The 23,183-nt window shown below is 37.2% G+C and overlaps 1 protein-coding gene across 1 annotated transcript in view; it reads left to right on the top strand.

The window, feature by feature from the left end:
- gabbr2 (gamma-aminobutyric acid (GABA) B receptor, 2) overlaps positions 1–23,183 on the top strand; it is a 256,879-nt gene that overhangs the window by 190,156 nt on the left and 43,540 nt on the right. The window contains exons 12-13 of the mRNA XM_067424828.1: positions 955–1,062; positions 9,106–9,228. Coding sequence (XP_067280929.1) covers positions 955–1,062; positions 9,106–9,228 — 231 coding nt within the window. The remainder of the gene's footprint in view (positions 1–954; positions 1,063–9,105; positions 9,229–23,183) is intronic.

The following is a 23,183-nucleotide window of genomic DNA, read 5'->3' as shown; positions in this document are numbered from 1 at the left end:
GTTCTTTTATATTTGTGAGATTGTGTATTTCGATCACAGTTTTAAAATGTTATGAGAAAACATTTTACAAATGTTTATCCACCACATTACCTTTTATTTAAACCTAAATAAGAAATCCATTGTCAGTTCGTCTGTCAGTTGGCAGGCAGTTTTGGTCGCTTTATTAAAAGTTATTGCTGTGTGCAGTGTGTAAAGGAAAATAAAAATAGTTTTACCCTCATGCTGACTAGTGTTGTGCCCTTCCCAACCCATTCACACTCACACAGAGGATTTGACTATCAGTCGACCACATAGAGATTCGTCAATTCTGATTCGAATGTGTAAATCCTTAGTCAGGGACACCCCTAGTGTTCAGCAGAAGAAAGAAATGCATGCAAGTTTGGAAAACCGTGAGGGGGAGTAAATGATGACAGAATAAACATTTTTGGGTGAACTATGCCTAAATTGAATTCAGTAGAATCCACAGCAACACCTAATACATAACATAAAATCACAACAAAACTCAAAAAAACAAGATGTAGTGACAGCGCAGCAGTTATATAAACTGTCCCGAAACTCTCAAACTTTGTCCCCGGGCCAGCAGGCCATCCTTATCATTGAGTCCTACCTTATACACGCTGAGAATTACTTTCCCAGATGAGCTCAGAATAAAGAACACCAGATCTGTAGGAGAGAGCAAGAGAGACAGAAGATTAGAGAGGACAAAGAGGGAAAAATGCCTCAGGGACTTCTACAACTTCACAAAATTCACTACACACTCTGCCACCCAATTTGCTTTCTGATAGTAGAAGTGGGATCACTATATTTTATGGTTTTGCTGTTTCTGCTGCTTTGTATTCTTTACACTGATGTCACAGTCCAATCTTGCTTTTTGGGGTAGCATTCCAGTGCCTAAATTATAAGAACTTTTGGTTTGTAACAAGCTTGTTTTATTTTCTCATTTAACGTTTTTAGGTCCGTACGTGGATCCTCATTGTGGGTTACACAACAGCGTTTGGCGCCATGTTTGCGAAGACCTGGAGAGTGCACGCCATCTTCAAGAATGTAAAGATGAAGAAGAAGGTGAGAAATAGACATTCAAAGCATTTCAGATACAACATAACACATTTATATAAGAAAACCTCACAAAGCAACAATACATGTCCAGGTCCCACTGGCTCATGACACTAGCGAAAATAAATATCTCTTTTCAAATTATCGGTATCACTATCAATAAGAAATATTCCATTCAAACGTTTGGGGTTGGTACATTTTATTTTATTTTATTTTTTAAAAGTTGTTTGTACTCACCAAGGAATACAGTAAAACAGTAACATTTTGAAATAGTATTACAATTTTACATCACCGTTTTATTATTATAATCTATTTTAAAAATGTCAAAGCTGAATTTTTAGCATCATGTCTCCAGTCTTCAGAAATCATTCATTCTTTGATGAATAGAAAGAAACTTTTGTAACATTATAAATGTCTTTACTGTTACTTTTAATCAATGAAATTTGCTCTTGATGAATAAAACTATTAATTTCTTTAAAAAAAAATCTTACTGACCCCAAACTCTTGGTCATATGGCACAATTAATTGGGTTCCCGTGTGAAGAACACACAGAAACTGGTATATTTTGTCATCTGCCGCATAATGGTCATATTTCAGTACAGTTTTATGGTATCTCCTAAGTTATAGGAGTTGAGGAGATTCCCCCTTCTATGTAAAGCGCTTTGAGAGCCTAGAAAAGCGCTATATAAATGTAATGAATTATTATTATTTTTATTATTATTATAAGAATTATATAAACTGAACTTGATGAAATTATACTGCAATTTATGCATGGATGTTGGAATGGAAATGTAGATACTTGAAGAAGGCGAGATAGGTTCCATGCTTAAAGCATCATGGGAAAGCAACGTTGCCACTGGGCTGTCAGCCGTGTCATTTTTCAACAGCCAAAAAGCTACAGAAATGCTCTCCTCGCTGAAGGTCAGTGTGCTGTCTCCATGCTCAGTTTCCTGACACATCCAGAAACAGCCAGCAGTGCTAGAGCTAACCAATGAATCTCTGATCTCGTCTAAAGAACAGTGTCTTCCTGCTCCGCTAGACTCGCTCTTCACAAGTCTGCGTGTGAATTTCCTCCGCAAGAAAAAGCATCACACTATGGTGAATAGTGCAGTGGGTTTCTTTTGAACTGCTACGCACAAGCGCATCCATGCAGGTCTTTAACACAACAGATTTGTGCATGCACACTGACCTCCTTTCATACACTCTTTCTCTCCCTGCTCTTTTTCAATGCAGCGTAAGAATGTGGCGAGCGAGGCAGCTGATACCAAGGTTATTTTCGTAAACGAAAACTGAAACTAAGACTAAAACTATTGGTCAAAAAACATTTTCGTAAACTGAAATAAAATTAAAAAATTTGAATAAATAAAAAACTAAAACGAAACGAAACTAACTACTCTTACTAAAAAACTAACTGAAATAAAATAATAATTAGCAAAAATAAATATTCGTTTTCGTTATTAATAAGCCCTATTTAATGTGGTGGAAAATCTGACTGTGGCGGTTGAGGGAGTGTCTGTATTGCGCTACTGCGCGTGAAGCGATCTGAGGAAATTAACCGCTGCCCTGACGGACGCGTGCAGACAGGCAACAACACATCGCTCAAACGGCAGTTCACAAAGAATCAATGCGTCCGTGGCAGTGAAATGGGAAATAACACGAGGTAATGAGATGCACGTTGAACTTCTTTTAACTTAAGCTCACTGTTTTAGAATGCTGTTTCTTACGCGACGAGAGATGCAGGCGCAAAAGTCAGCAACTAGTAGCATGTACCAGTCTACTGTGCGTTTGAGATTTCATGTTTGCATAATATTGACAGGCTCAAAGGTGTTATCATAATCATTTACTACTAATAATATTATTATCTGTGTGGAGACATTTCCCCACAAAGTAGGGAATACCAGGACACACACACACACACACGTTTGTTTCACTATATAAGTGAGGACATTGCATAGACTTCCATTGATTTTATATCAGGTTAATGATATTTTATATCTCCTAACCCAACCCCTATCCCTAAACCTCCCCATCCCAAGAACGTGCTAAACAATAGATTTAAATAAAAACATGTTTTGGCCGATTTATAAGCCTTTTTAACTATTGATGACATTTGACTGGTCCTCACTAGTTAAAAAGGCTTATAAATAATAATAAAGTTATCATAATATTTTACTAGATAAATGAGGACATTGGTCCCCTTTACAATTAAAGCACAACACACACACACACACACACACACACACACACACACACACACACACACACACACACACACACACACACACACACACACACACACACACACAGAGCACAACAGTGTGTGTTGGCTGTAATCAGATGACTTTAGCTGTGGTCTTACACTGCTAGCCTACATTGTACTGAAGAAATTAAAATAAGCTTTTAATTGTTTAACAATATTTCATCTTTGTTATGAATGAGTTTGTCTGGAATTTATAATTTTTACTTTTATATTTTACGTTGCATTTATTTTGTTCTTTAAGATAGATCCTCTGAGTATTAGCCTATGTCAAAAATATCAAATATAATTTTTTTAATATCAAAATATAATTTATTTCATTTTTAATCTCCAGATTGTTGTTTGTATAGGTCATAGTTTGACTCGAGCTTTTTTGCTCAAAGGTGAAGACCCAACTTTATTCATGTTTTGTAAGACCGTCCTGGGTTTAAACAATAATGCTCGTTTATCAAGTTATTTCACTTAAGGAAGTAAGATTAAACTCTAATCTGTGCAAACATTAAACTTTGCTGAAATTAAAAACCTTGATTTGGTCTCTACACTTCATTATGGTAACTCTGCTAAACTATAATTACTAAAACTAAAACTGAAACTAAATAAATAAAAACTAAATAGAAATGTATTTGCAAAATAAAAACTAAACTAAAACTAGCAAAACCATTTGTAAAACTAACTAAAACTAAACTGAAATTTGTAGCAAAATTGAAAACGATACTAAAATAAAAACTAATTTCAAAAAGCAAAACTATAATAACCTTGGCTGATACTGTATGACAGTGCTGTAAAGGATGGCTAGCCACAGCTCCAGCACCCTGCTGGCCATCTTTATTTATAGATCTCACAGCCTACTTCCACTGCTGCAGTCAGAATCAGTGGGATGATTTCAAAAAGAATATATACAGAAAGATAGAGTAAGACCGAGGGTGATAAACAATGCTGCAGGTAAACTTGGTAACTGAGAGAACTCGGCATAACTTTAAAGGAATTTTCCTGGTTCAATACAGTGCTACAGTATTTTATTATTATTTATAGGGATGCCCTGATGTCTCAAGGATCGGTATCGGGTCCTATTAAGCATTTTTAACTGAACGTCATCGGCTATCCTAAGCCCCATCCTTTATTTCACATCAGCTGTCAAGCAGGTGTCATGCAGTAGTTTGCCAGCCAGAATTAAAAGCAAATAAAGGAGCTTAAATGTTTGTGCATGACGCGCGCGAACCAATGACGTCTGTTCTAACCATGTGTGCCACACGAGTCCTGAAAAGTGAAGCCAAAGCTTCTCGATCTTCTCGACCTGGTTGCCTTAAAATTGTGAGTTCATTGAAATTTAAAATTTTTGTTAATACAATGAACATTTTTTAAAATCAACAACCTTTATTCAAATATTATTAAAAGATTTTGTAAGCATATTGGGTAATTGTGTGTGTTTTATTTGTGATAATGAAACATGCCAAATAGATAGATTTGAATGATTATTGAATATTATTAAATGATTTATCACAGTTTTATGTGGTTAAGATACAATAATATTTTGAGTTTCTGTTTATTAAACAAATTGCCTTTATTGTATCAACTCGACATTTTGAGGCAACCAGGTTACTTACTTTTTTTATTTTTATTTAAAATGTAAAAAAAGTTTTACATTTTAAAACTTTAAGTTTAAAAAGTTACAGATATCAAGTTATTAATAGTTTGTAGAAGTGGACTCTCTTAAGTGGCCATACGTAATATTTTCTAAGTTAGCAATTCTTCACACATATACTGTAATATAATGTAAAGGCTTGAGTTTGTTAAAGCTAATATTTTGCATTTTTTTATCCAATTTTATCCAAACGTGTTAACATTTGCCAGTCTGATCAAAATATTAGTCAAAAAGTCAAAAAATTATAACATTAAAAATTGTGTTCCATATTACTTCTGGTTCATCCAATACCCTGGAAATGAACAGACAGGTTGAGCACATTGCAATGTGTACAGTATGTCAAAATCTTTCAGAGTTTAGGAGCAAAAAAATCCTGTTTTCCCTTATAACGGACTTCCAAACAAAGGTTTATGTGATGTAGGAGTATGTTATGTAATTCCAGCTTGATACATTGCATGTCATTTATTTCCCTGGTGTCTTCTCTTCAGTTGCACTTTCACACTCAATTAGCAGTTCTTAACTGGACCCTCTGCATATAAATACATTCAGAGACAGGTAATGCCCAGGCTCAGGGCTTTAATTCCCTCCGGCACTTCAGTGTGCAGGAAGCTGGCAGTGAGCTGACTCCCGCTCCACACAGTGATGGACTGCTGGGCTTTGGCACTCTAAAGCGATGGCTGCTGTCAGGACTGTGTTTTGTGAGTGTGCATGTGGGTGTGCCATCTCTTTATCAAGCTGAGAAGCAGTCTCACAGTATGTGACTCCGCAGACAGCCCGTCGCAAATCAGCCGGCGTTCGATGCGGGTCCGATGGTCCGAGGGGTCTGTTACAGTCTCTCCCTCGGGGCGCAGCGAGGGCTGTGTCAATCACCTCTGTGGACCGTGCATCTTCCGGACTTAAATCTAAGCTCTAGAAACAAAGGGAGGTGGAGCAGATACACACACAAACACGTATGCACACATAACAGCTCACAGTGATTTTTTTTTTAGTTGTTTCTTTTGTGCCTTTTTTGTGTAACGTTTTTGGGCAAAAACAGTTAACATTTTCTGAAAACCTTCCTGCGTGCTTGCTTTTCATGCAATTATATTGGGACTGAAAACAACAACAACTAAATAAATCTTATCATGAAAGCATTAAAAAAATCCAGAGAGCTGTTTTTGAGTCAGTGAGCTGAATTGAGAACAAATGATTCAAATCAATTTATTACATTTACATTTATGCATTTGGCAGATGCTTTTATCCAAAGCAACTTACAATGCATTTTAAGGTACACATTTTTTGTCAATTCTTGCTTTCCCTGGGAATCGAACCCATGACCTTGGCATTGCTAGCACCACGCTCTACTGGTTGAGCTACAGAAAAGCTTATTAATTGAAAAGATTCGGTTCTAAAGATGTTATATGGCTGTTATTTTAGTAAAATTGCTATATTATCATAATTTTTATTCGTATTTTAAATTAGATTCCATTTATTTAGTTTCTGTTTTTTTGCAAAATTTTAAATCATTTTAGTAATTTTTTGTGTTTTGTCATTGTTATTAGTTTTTTTAAATGACTACAGTAGTTTGCATTTTTATTCAGTACTTTATTGAGTTTTAGTTGCTTCATATTAAACTAAATGAAAATGAGAAATTAAGCTTAAATAAAATATTATATATATATATATATATATATATATAAATAAATAAATAAATATATATATATATATATATATATATATATATATATATATATATATTTTCTTTTTATTTTAGGTTAACATTTCAATAATTAATGGTTTATTATTATTATTATTATTAGTAGTAGTAGTATTATCATTGATTTAGTTTTAGTTAACGTGACCCTGCTTTAGAAGACTGTGTATTTAACACATGAGTCAACTGGTACACTTGATGCACATATGGGGCTTTTACATCATTTGATGAAGCGTGAAAGACTTGATGGTGAGTTCACGTACATTTTTTGGGTGAACTAAGCCTTCAAATTATTTGGTTTATCAGTTTTATTCCTCCTTGTTTCTTGTTTTTTTTTTTTATCAGCATATACATTTAGAATTATTTTTCGAGTGCAGAATAAGTTAAAATATTCATTTTATGGCATAAACCTACATACACATCCTGCATCATGCATCATTCAGACTGCATTATGGAACATACAGTGTCACAAATAGATGGCATCAGAGATGTGTGCATCTGTAAATTCAACCAGACACAAGCACATGATGGCCTGCATAACTTAGACTGAGCACAAACACAATCTGACACTAATGCACCGCATGCTCTTGTAGACCTGCAGCAATAATCTTGTACAAACGGTGAGCAATTTGAACTGTGAATAAAAAAGCTTTAATAGAGCTATTGGGTCTTAAAACCAAATGTTAATGGTTTACAAGCTCATTAGTAGCAGCATTAAAAATGAAGTGTGTCATTCTTTTATGTTAAAGCCCCCATGAAATCAAAATGTAAGTTTTTTGGCTTTTAGAATATCTTAGTCTTACTGTTATCTATAAGTTAGCATGTTCAAAAACAATGACAGAATTCGCAGTTAGAAGATATAAGCATTCAAAACCAGTGATTTTGATGACATCACTCTGCACTTCTCATCAGATTTTCAATCAAATGCTGTCTAGAATCTACTGCGTCCCGCCTCCTAAATAGCTGAAGCTGCAGCTAAAATTGATGACTTGTTCACACATTTACAAATTTCTACATGGTGAATAGCACATAATGCACTATATAGGGCACAGGAATGATTTAGACTGTGTAAATATGCTTTCCATTGGGGCGAATGAAGTCTGGTTTCACGTTAGTGCCATGTGAACCACCACAGAGTCTGCTCCGGTCCAGAGAAACGTGGGTGAAAAGTAGATTTTGGGAAACCTTTTTGAAAACTATTATTTTTATTTCTATACCTATAAACTAAACAGAGTTTTCTGAGAATAATTTGCAATTCCCTTTCAGTGTATATTTACAATTATTTCAATAATTGGAAGAGGGTATTTACACTAACCACTCCAGCAATAACAATTTGAAAAGTCTCCCTTTTCCTATTGCATATTTGCTCACAGAAGTGATTGTTACATAAAAAAGAATATATTCCAAAAGTGGAAATAAAGTTCCTATCAGGGATTTGAAATTCCTGAAATTGAAATTCGATGTGGTGTCCTCCATTGATCAGACAGGCATACACTAAGTAAGGTTCCACTAAATCAGCATTCATTTATGATTTTAGTACATATAATAATATACACTGTTGTTATTTTTGTTATTTTTTCATACTGTTTTATAATGTACTACAAAAGACTATATTGTATTATAGTAGAATCTGACACTATTTGCACTAAGTATGAATAGCATCTAATAATATTTTCAGTTAGTGCAAAGAAAATGCTGCTATTTTCACTTAGTAAATAATAAAAAATAAAAAATAAATATTTGCTATATTTGCACTTAGTGGCTTACTCAGTCTTAATTTTTAAGTTTAATTCTGCAGTATTTTTAGCCATAAAATGTGGAGTGGGGGATTTTAGGACTGCTGTTAGTTTTTGATCCATCATCGCTGTCCATTTGCTGAGATAAAAGGAGATTTTGTGCAATAAACTGAAGTTCTACTCTCATATGTCCAAGTATTGCTTTCAGTGATTGTGCTAATGCATCTTGAAGCGTCATGATCCTTTGTTATTTCAAAGGTCTGGCCATTTAATGAAACCATCAACCTCTGTTTGACTGTAGATAAAGAGCATCCATTCTGATCGGCACTCAATGGTCTTAAAGTATCTCACCACCTCCTTGTTTCCCATGACGCAAGGTTTTGGCTATGTTGGCTATCAAAAGACATCTGATCAAAACAAGTTAGCATTTCTATTTCTGAATCATGGAAGAATTTGTTCGTTCCCGCCGTCTGAATACACGCAGGCCTCCTCTCGGTGACCTTTCCTTTGATTTGGGTTCTGTTCAGGTCAACCACTGTTAAATAGAAGAAAAGAGAAAAAGATCAGACAGGAGCAGCGCTTTCATCCACAAAGGTTCAGAATGCGAGAGAAGATCATGTGTGTGAATTGAGCGAACAGCCCATTGACGGTTCCTGCCCATCTCTGCCTCTTTCTCATCCCTTAATCACCTCTTCCATTGCTTCTTCTTTTTTTTCTCTTCCAGATTATCAAGGACCAGAAGCTCTTTATCATCGTGGGTGGGATGTTGCTGATTGATTTGTGCATCCTCATATGCTGGCAGATCGTGGATCCCCTGAAGAGAACTGTGGAAGAGTACAGCTTGGAGGCGAGTCTGATTGCTTATTATTAATGTTGTATGTAACGATTCAGCAGAATCCCTCGACCGGGTAGTAATGGTTAATCAATCCCAACTAAATCATAGTCACACAGAGCCGGGATCATCTGGGAGTACGTAGAAGCCAAGGTTTTATTACCATCTGCGTTATTTTTGGTTCAGGAAGTGAGACGCCCTGCCCCCACATCCACGGCGGTTGGGGACGTAGGCCAGCTGGAATGTGGGACATTGGCACAATTGCTTGGAAAAAAAGGAACTTGGACGAGCCCGTCCCATGCTGACACACATAAGGGGAAGTGTGTGATTGAGCAGGGCTTCAAAATAGGCTGGACATTTTAAACGTCTGCTTGCTTTAGTCATGTCTGTTCATGGGCTTTAGTCAGACTCTGTCGCAAATGATCGGACGAGTTTAGCTGGAAGCAAAGCTAAAATGGACATTGGCAGACCTGATTGTGTAGTGGATTGCTATTAAAGTTACCTTGATTTGTGTTTTTTTTACTTAAATCGATAGTTCACCTAAAAATGTATATTCTCTCATAATTTTTGTCATCCCAAACCCATAAGATTTTGGTTAATCATTAAAACGTACATGAAGATATTTCTACGTGATTTCTACACGTTTTTGTTCCTCCACTGAAAGTCCAAGTAACCAAAACTTTGAAGTAAAACTCAACTTTTGAACTTTGTTGTAGAACTCAAAACCGGTCTTGGTCAGACCATTTTTTAAAAGTCTTGGTCTTGTCTCGTTCTCGACTACTTTTGTACTTGGTCTTCTTATAGTCTCAAAGGACTCTGGATTTTGTGTCAAGAACACAACTGCTGGGATATTACTAACTTGCCGGTGCATTGTATGATTTATTTATTAACATCATTCATGTGATTGGATGTACAATTTCCCGCTTCAGATGCAAACAATAACTTATTCGTAATTTTATGTATTTAGAGTGCCGGTTTAGAAATGAATTAGGGATTGTGTTAAAAATGTCACCAACACTGATACAAATACTCAAGAATAAATATATTGTTGCAAAATTTTACTTATGAGATCTGGATTTTCATATTATAGCGCGATATAATTAAGCAATATCACAAGAGCAAGCAAGCTGTTTTCACAAATGTATCAGTTCAGCTGTATCTTCTGTACCAAGAAGTGGAGATGATTTTTGTTGTTAAAAAAAAAGATCAAACTCACATAAGCTGGCTGTCAGCTGATCACGTCTACCTATAGGAATACGATGTCTATCACAGCATACATATAAAAGCTCCTCAGTATCAGCAGCTATCGCATTTTTCCAGAGCTCATTTACCCTCCTCCGCCCCCATTCTAATATTCTAATATTGGTATTATAATTCCCCTTGAATCAGACTAAAATTCCTGAATTATTTTGTACATTTAATATGAACATTAATGATATCTGCAATGCATCATGTTGGTTCTGTTCTGTTTACAAGGGGTAGTATTGCTGCTCTCCCATGCTAGGCTGTTCTTGCCCAGAACGGAACCATACCGGCAATCCAAACTATATGCTAATAGTCAATCAATCATCTTTGACAATAGTGTTCCTGGCAGAAAGTAAGTTCTCAGGCGGTAATATGAATCTTTATGAATTCAAGGAGTGCTAGTCTGGTCTTGCCCTGCCTTCCTTTTGGGCTTGCCTTGGTCTCAACCTCTCAGAGTCTTGGTCTTGTCTTGGTCTCAACACACATTGGTCTTGGTCTCGACTATTGGATTAGGTGGTCTTGACTACAACACTACTTTGAAGATCCAAAAATAAATGAATTAATATGAATTGAGCAGTTTAATCTAAGTCTTATGAAATTATATGGTTACTTTATATATTCAACAGATTACATTTTAGGCTTTTATTTGCGTCTAAACCATGATCGACAGACATACACAGATCACATTATACGGTTAACAATGACGCTCAAACGTGTGATGCACAACAACCAACCAATGAGGTTTGTTCTAACGCATCAGCTTTCGTGTTTACCATATGTGATGTGCTCTATATATGCGTGTTTATATTTGAATAGATGCCTAAATTAAATCTGTTCATCATTGGATTCAACCACTCGATTAATATGGATTCATTTTACAGAGCCTTCATGATCTTTTTGGTTACTGTAATTTTATTGGAGGGACAGAAACCTCTCTGGTTTGATGAAGAAAATATTTTAAATTGTGTTTTAAAGATTAGCCAAAGTCTTAAGAGTATAGAACAATATAAGGATGAGTAAATGGTGATTTTGGGTGAACTACCCCTTTAAAGGCATGTTTACAATGACGCGCTTTCCTTTCCATCTGTCTGTCAATTCTTGAGGTGTATGATCCCTGTGCTTAGTGTGTTAAAGAGTGGAAGGCCTGGCGACTAACAAGCGATGTGGCTGAGTGGACTTTGCTGTCACACCGATGGAATCATGGCCGCCGTCTCCCAGGAGAACTCTCGGCAGGGAGATTAGCGCAGATTGATTGGTGCTAGGAAAAGGCCCATTAACTTTCCCATCACTCTAGGGTGTTTAGACGAGCTTCTCCTTCCTCCTCTTCCCCTTTCTCTACTGTATATGTAGTTACTTCAGGTCATAAATGTTTCTGAGAGGTCAAAGAATTGGTAATGGACAATGTAGTTGGGCTTCAAGCAAGCCATTTAATAGCCGTTCACCTCAACAGCAATTTTAACAATAAAAAGTTTAAAAGTCATTAATTTTCAGTGAAAGTTGGCCATCTGATGTAAATATTCGATAGTGACTGGCTCGCTGAGGATGCAATAAAGTTGAGCAGACAGTGAAGCTTGAGTGATGTTGTTGAGTTTTGTAGGCATGATGACTATAGTGATCAGCAGTACAGCAATTTAGCAGCCTCTAACAGTTGAATCTCTGTCAGTGTGAATGTAACTTCTGCGGGTGATGTGCTTTTGAAGAATCGCTGTATAACTTTTGGGTCAGTGATAAGCCATTGTTGACTGCTGTAGGACACTGAGTGTGTGTTTATTTAAAATTAAGTAATGTCTGTGAGGCTAGGGACAATTACAGTGGACAGTCTGTCAGGGACGTGAAACGGAGAGATGTAAACAGATCTGAGTGCGGCGGACAGCGTTGATGTGAGCTGCAAACTTCTGTGTTTAGAGCTTCACTCACTGTTCTGCTGAAAACCGGCTCAGTTTCTCCTTCCGCTGATCCAGATTAAGTAACTTTGCAGACATTTGTAAAAAGTTATAAACTGGGCCATATGTGCTGCATTATGACAAAGAAAAACATGCAGAAGATTTTTTAAAGTTTTATACCTGTTCTTTATTAAAGTATATGAGGGTGGTTGACATGACATGTCCAACAATGCCCTGCAGTGTGACATCCTTTACTTCTTTCAGGACTATTTTAAGCAATCTTTTTTTAATTCATGTCCATTTCTATATTAGTCATATTGTTGAAAGAGTACATGTAATATTTGAACTTTTAAAAATGCATTTCTCACGCTGCATTTCTCAAAACTATTTATGTGTGAAAACCAAAATATGTTTTACCGTGAAATTAAAAATGATGCATTAAATTGAACAAAAGTAGCAATAAAGACATGTATAGTGTTCCGTAAGATTTATATGTCAAATAAATGCTTTCTAAATAAATAAAAACTTAGGAAAAAGTATCACGGTTTCCACAGAAATATTAAGCAGCACAATTGTTTTCAGTAAACACTCAAAAAAAAAAAAAAAAAATCTGGAGGAACATCTGACCTAAATATATTTATGCATTTGATTTTTCATATACATTTTTGATTTGTTACACATTTTTACAAATTAATAAACTTAATATGATGCGTATTTGCCAGTCATAAGTGAAACGGGTAAGATTTGCATTTATTTTATTTTATTTTAATAATCATATTTTTAAAATGCATTTTCTCAATTATTTTTAAAATCAGCATTACGAAAACCATTAAAATTATTCAGTTGAAATAAAATAGTATGAACATAGTTAAAATGTGGCTAGCTCTAGACCAAGCAATTCAATTAAATGTATGACATTGAAACCAATTGGATTTATTGATGATAAATGATGATTATTGATGACCTTGTTAGTGTGTATTTAAAACATATTCAGTTTAGTAGCATATATAGTAAGATATTAGCAGCCTACTGTTACCTTTACCCGTTTCATTTGTGTAACATAAACTTGCTAGATATTATGTTTATATGTAAAAAAAATTTATCAAGATTAATGGAAATGTTATATGTAATTTAATACATATATCTTAAATTTAGGCCTAAATATTTTTTGAGTGAAGGCTGGAATCATTGCAGCTTTGCCATTTTTTTAATTTATTTTTTAAATACACGTTTCACAATATTGCTGTTTTTACTGTATTTGGAGCACTTACAAAAATCTATTGAACATAGATCTATAGATCTATGAACCGTTAAAATGCCAAACAGCTAAATTGTTGCTGTTAATAATAAAATGTTATTTGTCAACTACCCACAAACAGAATACAGCATTGGATCAGAGCATATTAGCTTTGACTGAACCTTAAATAGATTGCCAAACAAAATGTTTCTCCTTGTGGATATTGGTATGTGTTCTGGAATAGAAAGACAGAGCGCACGTATAATGTAGATCCTGAGTGTTTCTCTGGTCTGATGAAGGACAAGCTGTGGAGGAGCTGATTAGCATTCAGCAGGTTTCTCCTGCAACACTCACCGTTCTCGCTCCTGTTCTTGTTTCGACGCTGCAGCAAGCAGTATTGCAGTGTGGCATTGCCATGGCAACAGCCAAGGTTTCTGACACCCATAAAGCGGTGCTGTCATTGCTGATCCCCAAGACAAAAATACAGGGAAAGGCTTTGGACAGCCACGAATGACGGATACCTGCAAATACACGTGCATAATGACACGTATGTAGAATTTGTGTAAGATGTATCTTAAACATCTGCAAAAACAAACTGCAATTGAGTACATTGAGATGCTCCTGTTCTAATAATCCATAGATGCGTCAAGAATACAGTACTTTTACTCTAAGAGCGAATTCACGAAACAGTTTTGCAACTTTTGTGTGCAATATTCCAGCACGAAAACCCACGTCTTATTCAATTACCACCCACAATACAGCTTAACCAGCCTCACAATGTGATGAAATAGTGCTGTACTGTGAATTTTTAAATTTAGCCAATGTCATATTTTTTCAGCACAAATATACCTGCTTTCTATGCAAGTTTGGTTCATTATTGCATCTTATTCACAAAAGTCAGCTCTATTTACAGTACCTGCCATAATTAAACGTGCGCTATTTCTTCCCAAAAGCAAATGGTAAACCGAATACTATTTAAAAAAGACATTTCAGTGCATTTTCTATCAATCAGGGCAGCAGTAATTCATCAAATCATGACGATGGATGAAATGATGGAGAACAGCGTTATAACCAGACGTGTTTCCAGATTTCTAAACACAGGAACACGCTCATATAAAATTAGGAACTCTCTCATGTCTTACTGCTCACTTGCTTGTTCAGTTTTCCTAAGTGAAAGTGAGCCGTCTGTCAAATTGTCTAAAGTGCTCTAATCACAGTTTTTCCTCACTCGCTGTGTCAGACTGAGGACAGGTAGACAGCCGCGAGTCACCGGGTCTTTTCATGTGCAAATGCTTATTTAAAGAAGAACATTTAATACAGAAAATAATTGGTATAACCATGTTTGCTTTGATTATGGATTGATTCAGATGCAGGTCTGGAGTTTGATGGGATCTGATGTGACTGTAAAGCTGGAATTATCCATTTCTCTGGCAGGGGACAAATCTAATGAATACACATGCATATTCTAGAATTATAGAGACATATGATTGACTTCTAGTGAGATAATGTCCTTCTATCCACTAAATCTCGATGGTGGATTTGCTTTTGTAAACCACGCTTTTCATAAGACATGTACTGTAAATTTAAGTGGCTCGTCTGTCTATTAAATTTACTATATATTTATTTATTAATTTTCCTTTTTTTTTACTTAGATTTTTTACTTAATAAAAGTTTATTTTTAATTTATAATTTTTTTTCTCTTTTTTGTTTATTTATTCATTTGTTTTCATATTTCATATTTATTTCATGCATCCAGCTGCATGCAAAATTAACATGGTTTTAAAGATGAATTCAGTAAAAGGTCCCGCCTCTTACCATAACGAGGAGATGCAAGCGCTGAATGCACGCTCTTCTCCTCGTGGGAGACCAACAAGACCACGCCCCCTATTTTGCGTGTTCTTGTGGGCGGAGGGTTAGTCAACAAACGGTTCTAGTGACGTCATTACATCCCTGCACTTCCTGCTGTAGTCCAAACCGGCCGTTCGCTGTAGGCTTTGAAAGGGAACTTCTGTTAAATAAAATATCTCGCTTGGCATTGAACTTTGAGCTTTATAATTTTGCAGGTATTATTTATGCTCTAACAGCAACATTTCACACTAACTAAAGTTTGAAAGATGGAATCGCGAAGAACGGGACCTTTAAGACACATGATGAATTAGTGCTGAAAAGGCATGGGCAGCTTTATTTTTGCAGCTCACCTTATTGCGTATGCATTTGTAGGAGTTTCCCTTTCAGATGCAAAATTTATGGTAGGAGAATATTTAAATTAATCATGCAAAGTGATTTACTAGGTTTGCGCCATTTACTTTTATTTGCGCCATTATTTACCTAGCCAACAAAAAACACATCTTAAATGTGCACTATGATGTAGCTTTTCCATCCGGTCGCCTATTTAAAACTATTAAGGACCGAGTGGTGTGGGAGCTGAGCAAGGCCGCTGGAACGATTGTTTAAGATGAACACAACACGCACCTCGTGAGCAGCGGGACTTTTATTATGACACATTTGCCGACGCCAATTCCGCTTTTCCGGTCGTGAGTATAAGTTAACGCAGCTCTGTTTATCATATTAGATACATTTGAGTTTGTTTTAGGGGTGACCCCGAATAATCGAAGATTCGATGCATCGATATACGGAGCCTGATTCGACCACCGATCTCACGGTCGAATCTTCGCGGGTGTTATGAAACGAGGATCATACCATTTTGGCAATATGGGGGTGCTCAATATTTTAAAGACGTGTCGCAGCGCTGTGCTGAGCTGAGCATCGGTGTGCGACCCCTTTAAGGTCGCTGAGCTGAGCACCGCGCCTTTAAAATTAGAACACGTTCAATGAGTGTACACACACCGGTGGCAGCATTCAGCGCCTGTCCGCGGCCACACAGGAAGTTGTTTAAAATCCTGCTGCACCACAGAGCGCTTTCGTGCAGCTCATCTGTCAGTCAATTCAAAATTGAGCTTGCGTGTATATAATGTGCGCGTCAGGTGTCGGTGTGAGTGAGATCCTGAGGCGCACGGGGCTGAGCTTCGCGTACGTCTTCACCCGCTTTAGGCACAATCGGCTTCAGAACGTGCATGTAAACGCACTCAAAGTGTTCTTTTCCTCTCTAGGCAGGTATTTTTTTAGGTTTATTTATCAAAATGTTCTTTTATATTTGTGTGATGTTCTGTATTTCGATCGCGGCTTTAATGTTATGAGAAAACGGTTTATTAATGTTTATCCACCACATTATCTTTTAGGCTATTTAAACCTAAATAAGAAAGCCATTGTCAGTTCGTCTGTCAGTTGGCAGGCAGTTTTGGTTGCTTTATTAAAAGCTGTTGCTGTGTGCAGTGTGTAAAGGAAAATAAAAATAGTTTTACCATTCTGCTGACAATGTCGTGCCCCTCCCAACCCATTCACACACACAGATGATTCGACTATCAGTCGACCATAGAGAGATTCGACAATTCTGATTCGATTGTCTAAATCCTTAGTCGAGGACAGCCCTAGTTTGTTTCAAATTATGTTATGATGCTACTCTGTGCGTTTGCTCAGTGGCTGCTGTGACACTTGTTGCACACTGCAGTAAGAGTAAAGCGTTTCTGCCAAATGTGTTTCAGCCCAACCAGGGACATGAATTCAGAATTAGCACTAGCTATAAACTCTATATGCTGCGCATCAGTTGCAGTACTTGTATTGTAACTATGTTGGACTGCACTGTCCCTGTTAAATAAATAAATAAATAAACCCAGAAACCGAACGCAATTGACAGGCGAGTCCCTCACACGTCCGGTTTATTGGTTAAAATAGAAATGTTCTCACGATTTACAAGTAGTTGTAAACATTTGGTATATAGTAAGTACTCAAAGTACTCAATTGAACAAAATATATAACACTGGCCTAGTGGTTTTTGGATGTTTTACCGACATTTTTTTTTACATAGTGCACCTTCAAACCAGATGATAATTTGTGCTGTTCTTGGTATATTGGTCATAATAATAATTATATTTTGTTACATTTATAAAACGCTTTTTAGGGTACTCAAAGAGTTTTACATATAGGAGGGGGAATCTCCTCAACCACCACCAATCTGCAGCATCCACCTGGATGTTACGACGGCAGCTCCAGTACGCCCACCACACACCAGCTGATTGGTGGAGAATAAAGCCAATTAGTATAGAAGGAGGATTAGGAGGCCAATGGGCAAATTTGGCTAGGATGCCGGGGTTACACCCCTACTCTTTTTCCAACAGACATTCGATTTGTAATGACCACAGAGAGTCAGGACCTAGGTTTAACGTCTTATCCAAGGACGGTGCTCTTTGACCACAGGGTGAGCTCCCCCTACTGGCCTCATTAATACCTCTTTTAGCAGCAACCTAGTTTTCCCAGGTATTCTCCCATCCAGGTACTGACCATGCTCAGCCCTGCTTAGCTTCAGTAGGCTAGTGAGTCTTGGGCTACAGGGAGATTTGGCTGCTCGAAATAGAAATAATCCAGATGCGTATGCGTTCTGTAATTTGTGCGTCATCAGTAGATCACTCGCAGAACTTTCCACTCCTATCAACACTTTTTTGGAATTGCGCTTTTTCAATCTAATGTGTCCTGCTTAGTAAATCTGGCCCTTAGCATGTTTTATAAACAGTAAGCATATTGGTTGGTCCCCAAAAAATGTTGGTGATTTGAGATTTCACTATATGTTTGGGGACATTTGGTGCTCACAATGTAGGCAAAAGAATGTATGCATCAGTGGTGATTTCTTTAAGACTGCAAGGGAAGCTCGGCTTCCCTTATAATGTCACAAAATTAATGGTCAAATATGTACTATTATATTAACATTGTATTGACTAAAAATGCGTTAGAAAACGTTAATTTCAAAGACGAGTTCGTTCAGAATCAGTTACATATAGCAGGTCGGCTGACTCGATTTCCTTCTCATACATTTCCGCAGCGTCACAGTGCATTTCCCTATTGAAGCCCAGCGTCCATTGACTTCAATGGGGCTGCTTTGAACGTTTTTTTTCAGCGCTTCGAAACTAAACGGTCATTGGATAAACGCTGCGATTATGTCCCGCCCACGGACGCTCAGCATCTCTGGGAGTGAATGGGGAGTGGGCTGGCCCGGACTCCGAGCTTCTGCGTGATGATTGGAGGGTCTGCATCTCCTTTTGACTGACAGCGATTCTGTACTATAAGGAATCACTGAAGCTATTCGCGCTCAGTCCCATCGCAAATTTCTCAAGTTCAGTCGAAATAAAAACTTCTGCAACCTATTTCTTTGATATTTGCTTGGCGAAATTGCTTCATTTTCATCATACATTTCACATAATTATACGCCACATTCCTTGTTTCAGTTTTAGAGTTTAATATTTTTTTAGATCGTTCATTCATTCACAGGGTAAAAGACCATTTTCTTGAAAAGGAACGTAGGGCAGAATTTACTTTTAAATAAATAAGACAATTGGCCGAAAATGAGCTTCCCCTCTCTGACAGACCAGTAGCCGCCACTGGTATGCATCTATCAACGTGGATGGGCCACTATTGTTTTATGTCATGTTACAGTCTTATTGCTAAATGGATTAAATGTATTATTACTCCAAATAATTCCCCTTAATGGACGTGAAAGACATTTTTTTGAAATCTTTGTAAATTTATTAAAAATAAAAACCGAGAAAAATCACATGTATATACAACTTGATTAGAGTCCACCTGTGGTAAATTCATTTGATTTTACATGGTTTGGAGAGGCACACAACTGTCTATATAAGGTCCCACAGTTAACAGTGCATGTCAGAGCACATACTAAGCCATAAATTTCAAGGAATTATCTATAGACCTCCGAGACTGTATTGTATCGAGGCACAGATCTGGTAAAGGCTACAGAAGCATTGAAGGTCCCAGTGAGCACAATGGCCTCCACCATCCATAAATGGAAGAAGTTTGGAGCCACCAAGTCAGGTAGGTGACCAAGAACCAAATAGTCACTCTGACAGAGCCCCAGCGTTTCTCTGTGGAGAGAGGAGAACCTTCCAGAAGAACAACCATCTCTGCAGCACTCCACCAATCAGACCTGTATGGTAGAGTGGCCAGAGGGCACATAACAGACTGTCTGAAGTTTGCCAAAAGGCACCTGAAGGACAGGAAGAAACAAAAATCTCTGGTCTGATGAAACAAAGATTGAATTCTTTGGCCTAAATGGCTAGCGTCATGTCTGGATGAAACCAGGCACCGTTCATCACCTGGCCAATACCATCCCTACAGTGAAGCATAGTGGTGGCAGCATCATGCTGTGGGGATGTTTTTCAGCAGCAGAAAACAGACTAGTCAGGATCGCGGGAAAGATGAATGCAGCAATGTACAAAGACATCCTTGATGAAAACCTCCTCCAGAGAGCTCTGGACCTCAGACTGGGCTGAAGGTCAATCTTTCAACAGGACAGCAACCCTAAGCACACAGCCTAGATAACAAAGGAGTAGCTATGAGACAACTCTGTGAATGTCCTTGAGTGGCCCAGCCAGAGCCTAGACTTCAACTCACTTGAACATATCTGGAGAGATCTGAAAATGGTTGTGCACCGATGCTCACCATTAAACCTGATGGAGCTTGAGAGGTCCTGCAAAGAAAATGGGAGAAACTGCCCAAAAATAGGTGTGCCATGCTTGTAGCATCACGTAAAAATAAAATAAAAAATAAATAAATAAAACTTAAGGCTGTAGTTGGTGCCAAAGGTGCTTCAACAAAGTATTAAGCAAAGGCTATGAATATGTTCATGTACAGTTTACTTGTTTTTTATTTTTAATAAATTTGCAAAGATTTCAAACAAACTTCTTTCACGTTGTCACTATGGGATATTTTTTATAAAATTGAAAGAAAAATAATCATTTAATCCATTTTGGAATCAGGTTATTTAATCATATTGTAACATAATAAAATGTGGAAAAAGTGAAGCGCTGTGAATACTTTCCGGATACACTGTATGTTTTACAGACCCTTGAACAGTATTATTTTATTCTCTTTTTTTAAGAATGCCTTAGTAGAGCTAATAATGCAGGGATAAAAAGCCATCTGTCCATTTATGTCCTCAGCTTTTTGTTTTTTATATCATGTTCATGCAGTACATTTGCAGAGGTGTGTGTGTGTGTGTGTGTGTGTGTGTGTGTGTGTGTGTGTGTGTGTGTGTGTGTGTGTGTGTGTGTGTGTGTGTGTGTGTGTGTGTGTGTGTGTGTGTGTGTGTGTGTGTGTGTGTGTGTGTTCAGTAATCTGAAAGGCCTTGTAGGACTCCTTATGTTAAATGGCTGTGGTTTGAGCAGGAATCAATGGCTCAACAAAACAAACTGGGCCATTTAGGGCTGAAAAGCCACCCACCTCACTCCTCCATTGATCAAGTGTGAGGAAAAGAAGGGAAAACTTCGCATTCAGGAGCAGTGGGATCATGTGGACACGGTTATTGTCTGCTGTACACATCAGTCATTTTGGCAGGAGTTAGTTGGGGCTCTGTTTATGGTGCCATAGATGTATACAGTATTTGTAGTAGACACAAGATGATTGATGGTGGTTTATTGAGTGTATTTTTAACATAATCCTGAATTAGTCTTAATGTGACAGGTCCTACTGGTTGTGTGCATTTTGGGCCTAACCGCTAAGCTTTATGAAATCCAGTTTGCTCCTAATGAACTAAGAAAGTGTCTTTCTCTCCATCTCGCTTAAATCATCATGTCTTCCCATTGTCTGTCACATTCATGTTGTCTGGATAAGCAGACTTTGTCTCTCGGCTCACTGTTGCTATGCGACTGCTGATTGAGCATAAGGGGGATGCAATTTACCAATTAGAGGTCTTCTAAATTAAAGGCAGTGCCAAGGGTTCCTGTACTTGAAAAGGAGCGCTGTCCATCAGGGCCATCAGATGTACAGATTGTTAAGGGCCTGAGACCCATGCCACTGTATGTGATGTTGTTTATTCAGCTATTTCAAGAGATTTGGAGCTCTCTAAAGCCCATTTATCATGCACTGACTTGCTGATGGGGTAAATTCAGGTCAGTTTGGTCATGTTTGATGTCTCAATGGCAAAACGGAGCCCAGTTCATCTCAATTTCACCATGTAATGTATAATTTAATGGATACTGTACAGTACCTTTTAAAAGTTTGGGCTTAGTAAAACATTTTAAAAGAGTCATGAAGGGTATTATTTTATTTTTTAATGTTCTTTGAGGTGCACTTATAATGTTATCAAGATTTTTTACATGAAAAAAAAAATCCCAATTTAGAGGTAATAAGCTATTTTCTATCCTGTTTTTGGCCCTCTTCTTCGAACACTCCGTTTTGATAGGTGTGGACATTGAAGACTCACTGCTATGATTGGATAATAATTTTGCATATTAAAATAAGTAAGTACTTGGAATTACCACAGTTATAATTGACAGGATAACTTGCAGTTTCGTGTAAACGGAATTATAATTGAATCTACCATTGTTTGTCTTGTAGGCTATTTGTTGTTCAACCTTTTCGATAATATGAAAAACTTATTTTAATACTTATTAGTATTGTCATTTGCAGTGTCGTGTTTTAAATAAAATGAAACGTGTTGTTACTTTTATTCATTATTATAGCGAAAGGCTTTGAATAAAACAATAACAAAGGCACCTGCTCTCTTCCAGGATAATCCAACACATTAACCCCATTAATGCCAAAGGAAATAACTATGACAACTCTTCAGTTTGACATCAGCAGTCACAGTATTACTCAGTACATATCAAACTTTCTGTAACAGACAACGCAATAGGGACACATGGTAAAAGTACTGTTACTGAAACGTGTGTGTTGTGGGGAATCCAGTCTTTTATTTTTATTCTCCCTGATAAATCTGCTTCGAATGGTGTCGTTAAAAAAAAAACAATCAGTATCTTACTGACGCGATCTGACATTCATCTATGCTTTCTTAATGTTAGGTTCACACGGGTGGCAATGCTAAGACAGTGTTTTTCCACTCTAGAGGCGTCTATCGATTTTTTTTTTTTGCTGGATTAATCCTATGTTTGTGTCTGTCACGCATTTACTACTACACGACATGCGCGGATCGGTGGACAGGGCTAAAAAACCAATGATGTTGAAGTAGGCGTTGATTTTTCTCAGTGGCGATCTTTCATCGCACTATGATGTAATAATGTGACAAAATCCAAAACCCCATTATTTTGGAGGTTTTTGCTCACTGGAGTAAAAAAAAATGTATTACAATTATGAATTTTAAAAAATCAGCATTCTTGAGGAATATAGAGAACTCTTAACTCTCTCTCCGTCTCTTTTTCTCTCCTGGTCCTGAACAGACACTCTCAATCACGGCCCCAGACAGATCCATTACACTCAACTCTACAGCTCCTCACAAAGAAGAAAATCCATTAGTCTGTGTGCGTGTGTGTGTGTGTGTGTGTGTTTGAGAATAAGAGAGCGAATATGAGGGCACGTAATAGAAAGAAAAATGGTGAGAGAAACGCATAGCAGCAGTATCTCTGTGTCCTCCATGTGCCTCCACTACAGCTGTTGTAAGCATTGTCATCACACAGATGTGTGTGTGTTCTTGTTTAACCTGCATTGAGAGGACACAAAGATAGTAAAATGATAGACGTTTA

This window comes from Pseudorasbora parva, chromosome 19, assembly GCF_024679245.1.
Source record: "Pseudorasbora parva isolate DD20220531a chromosome 19, ASM2467924v1, whole genome shotgun sequence".
Taxonomy (NCBI): domain Eukaryota; kingdom Metazoa; phylum Chordata; class Actinopteri; order Cypriniformes; family Gobionidae; genus Pseudorasbora; species Pseudorasbora parva.
Note: the sequence above shows the minus strand (reverse complement) of the source record. Positions and strands in the feature narration are given on the sequence as shown.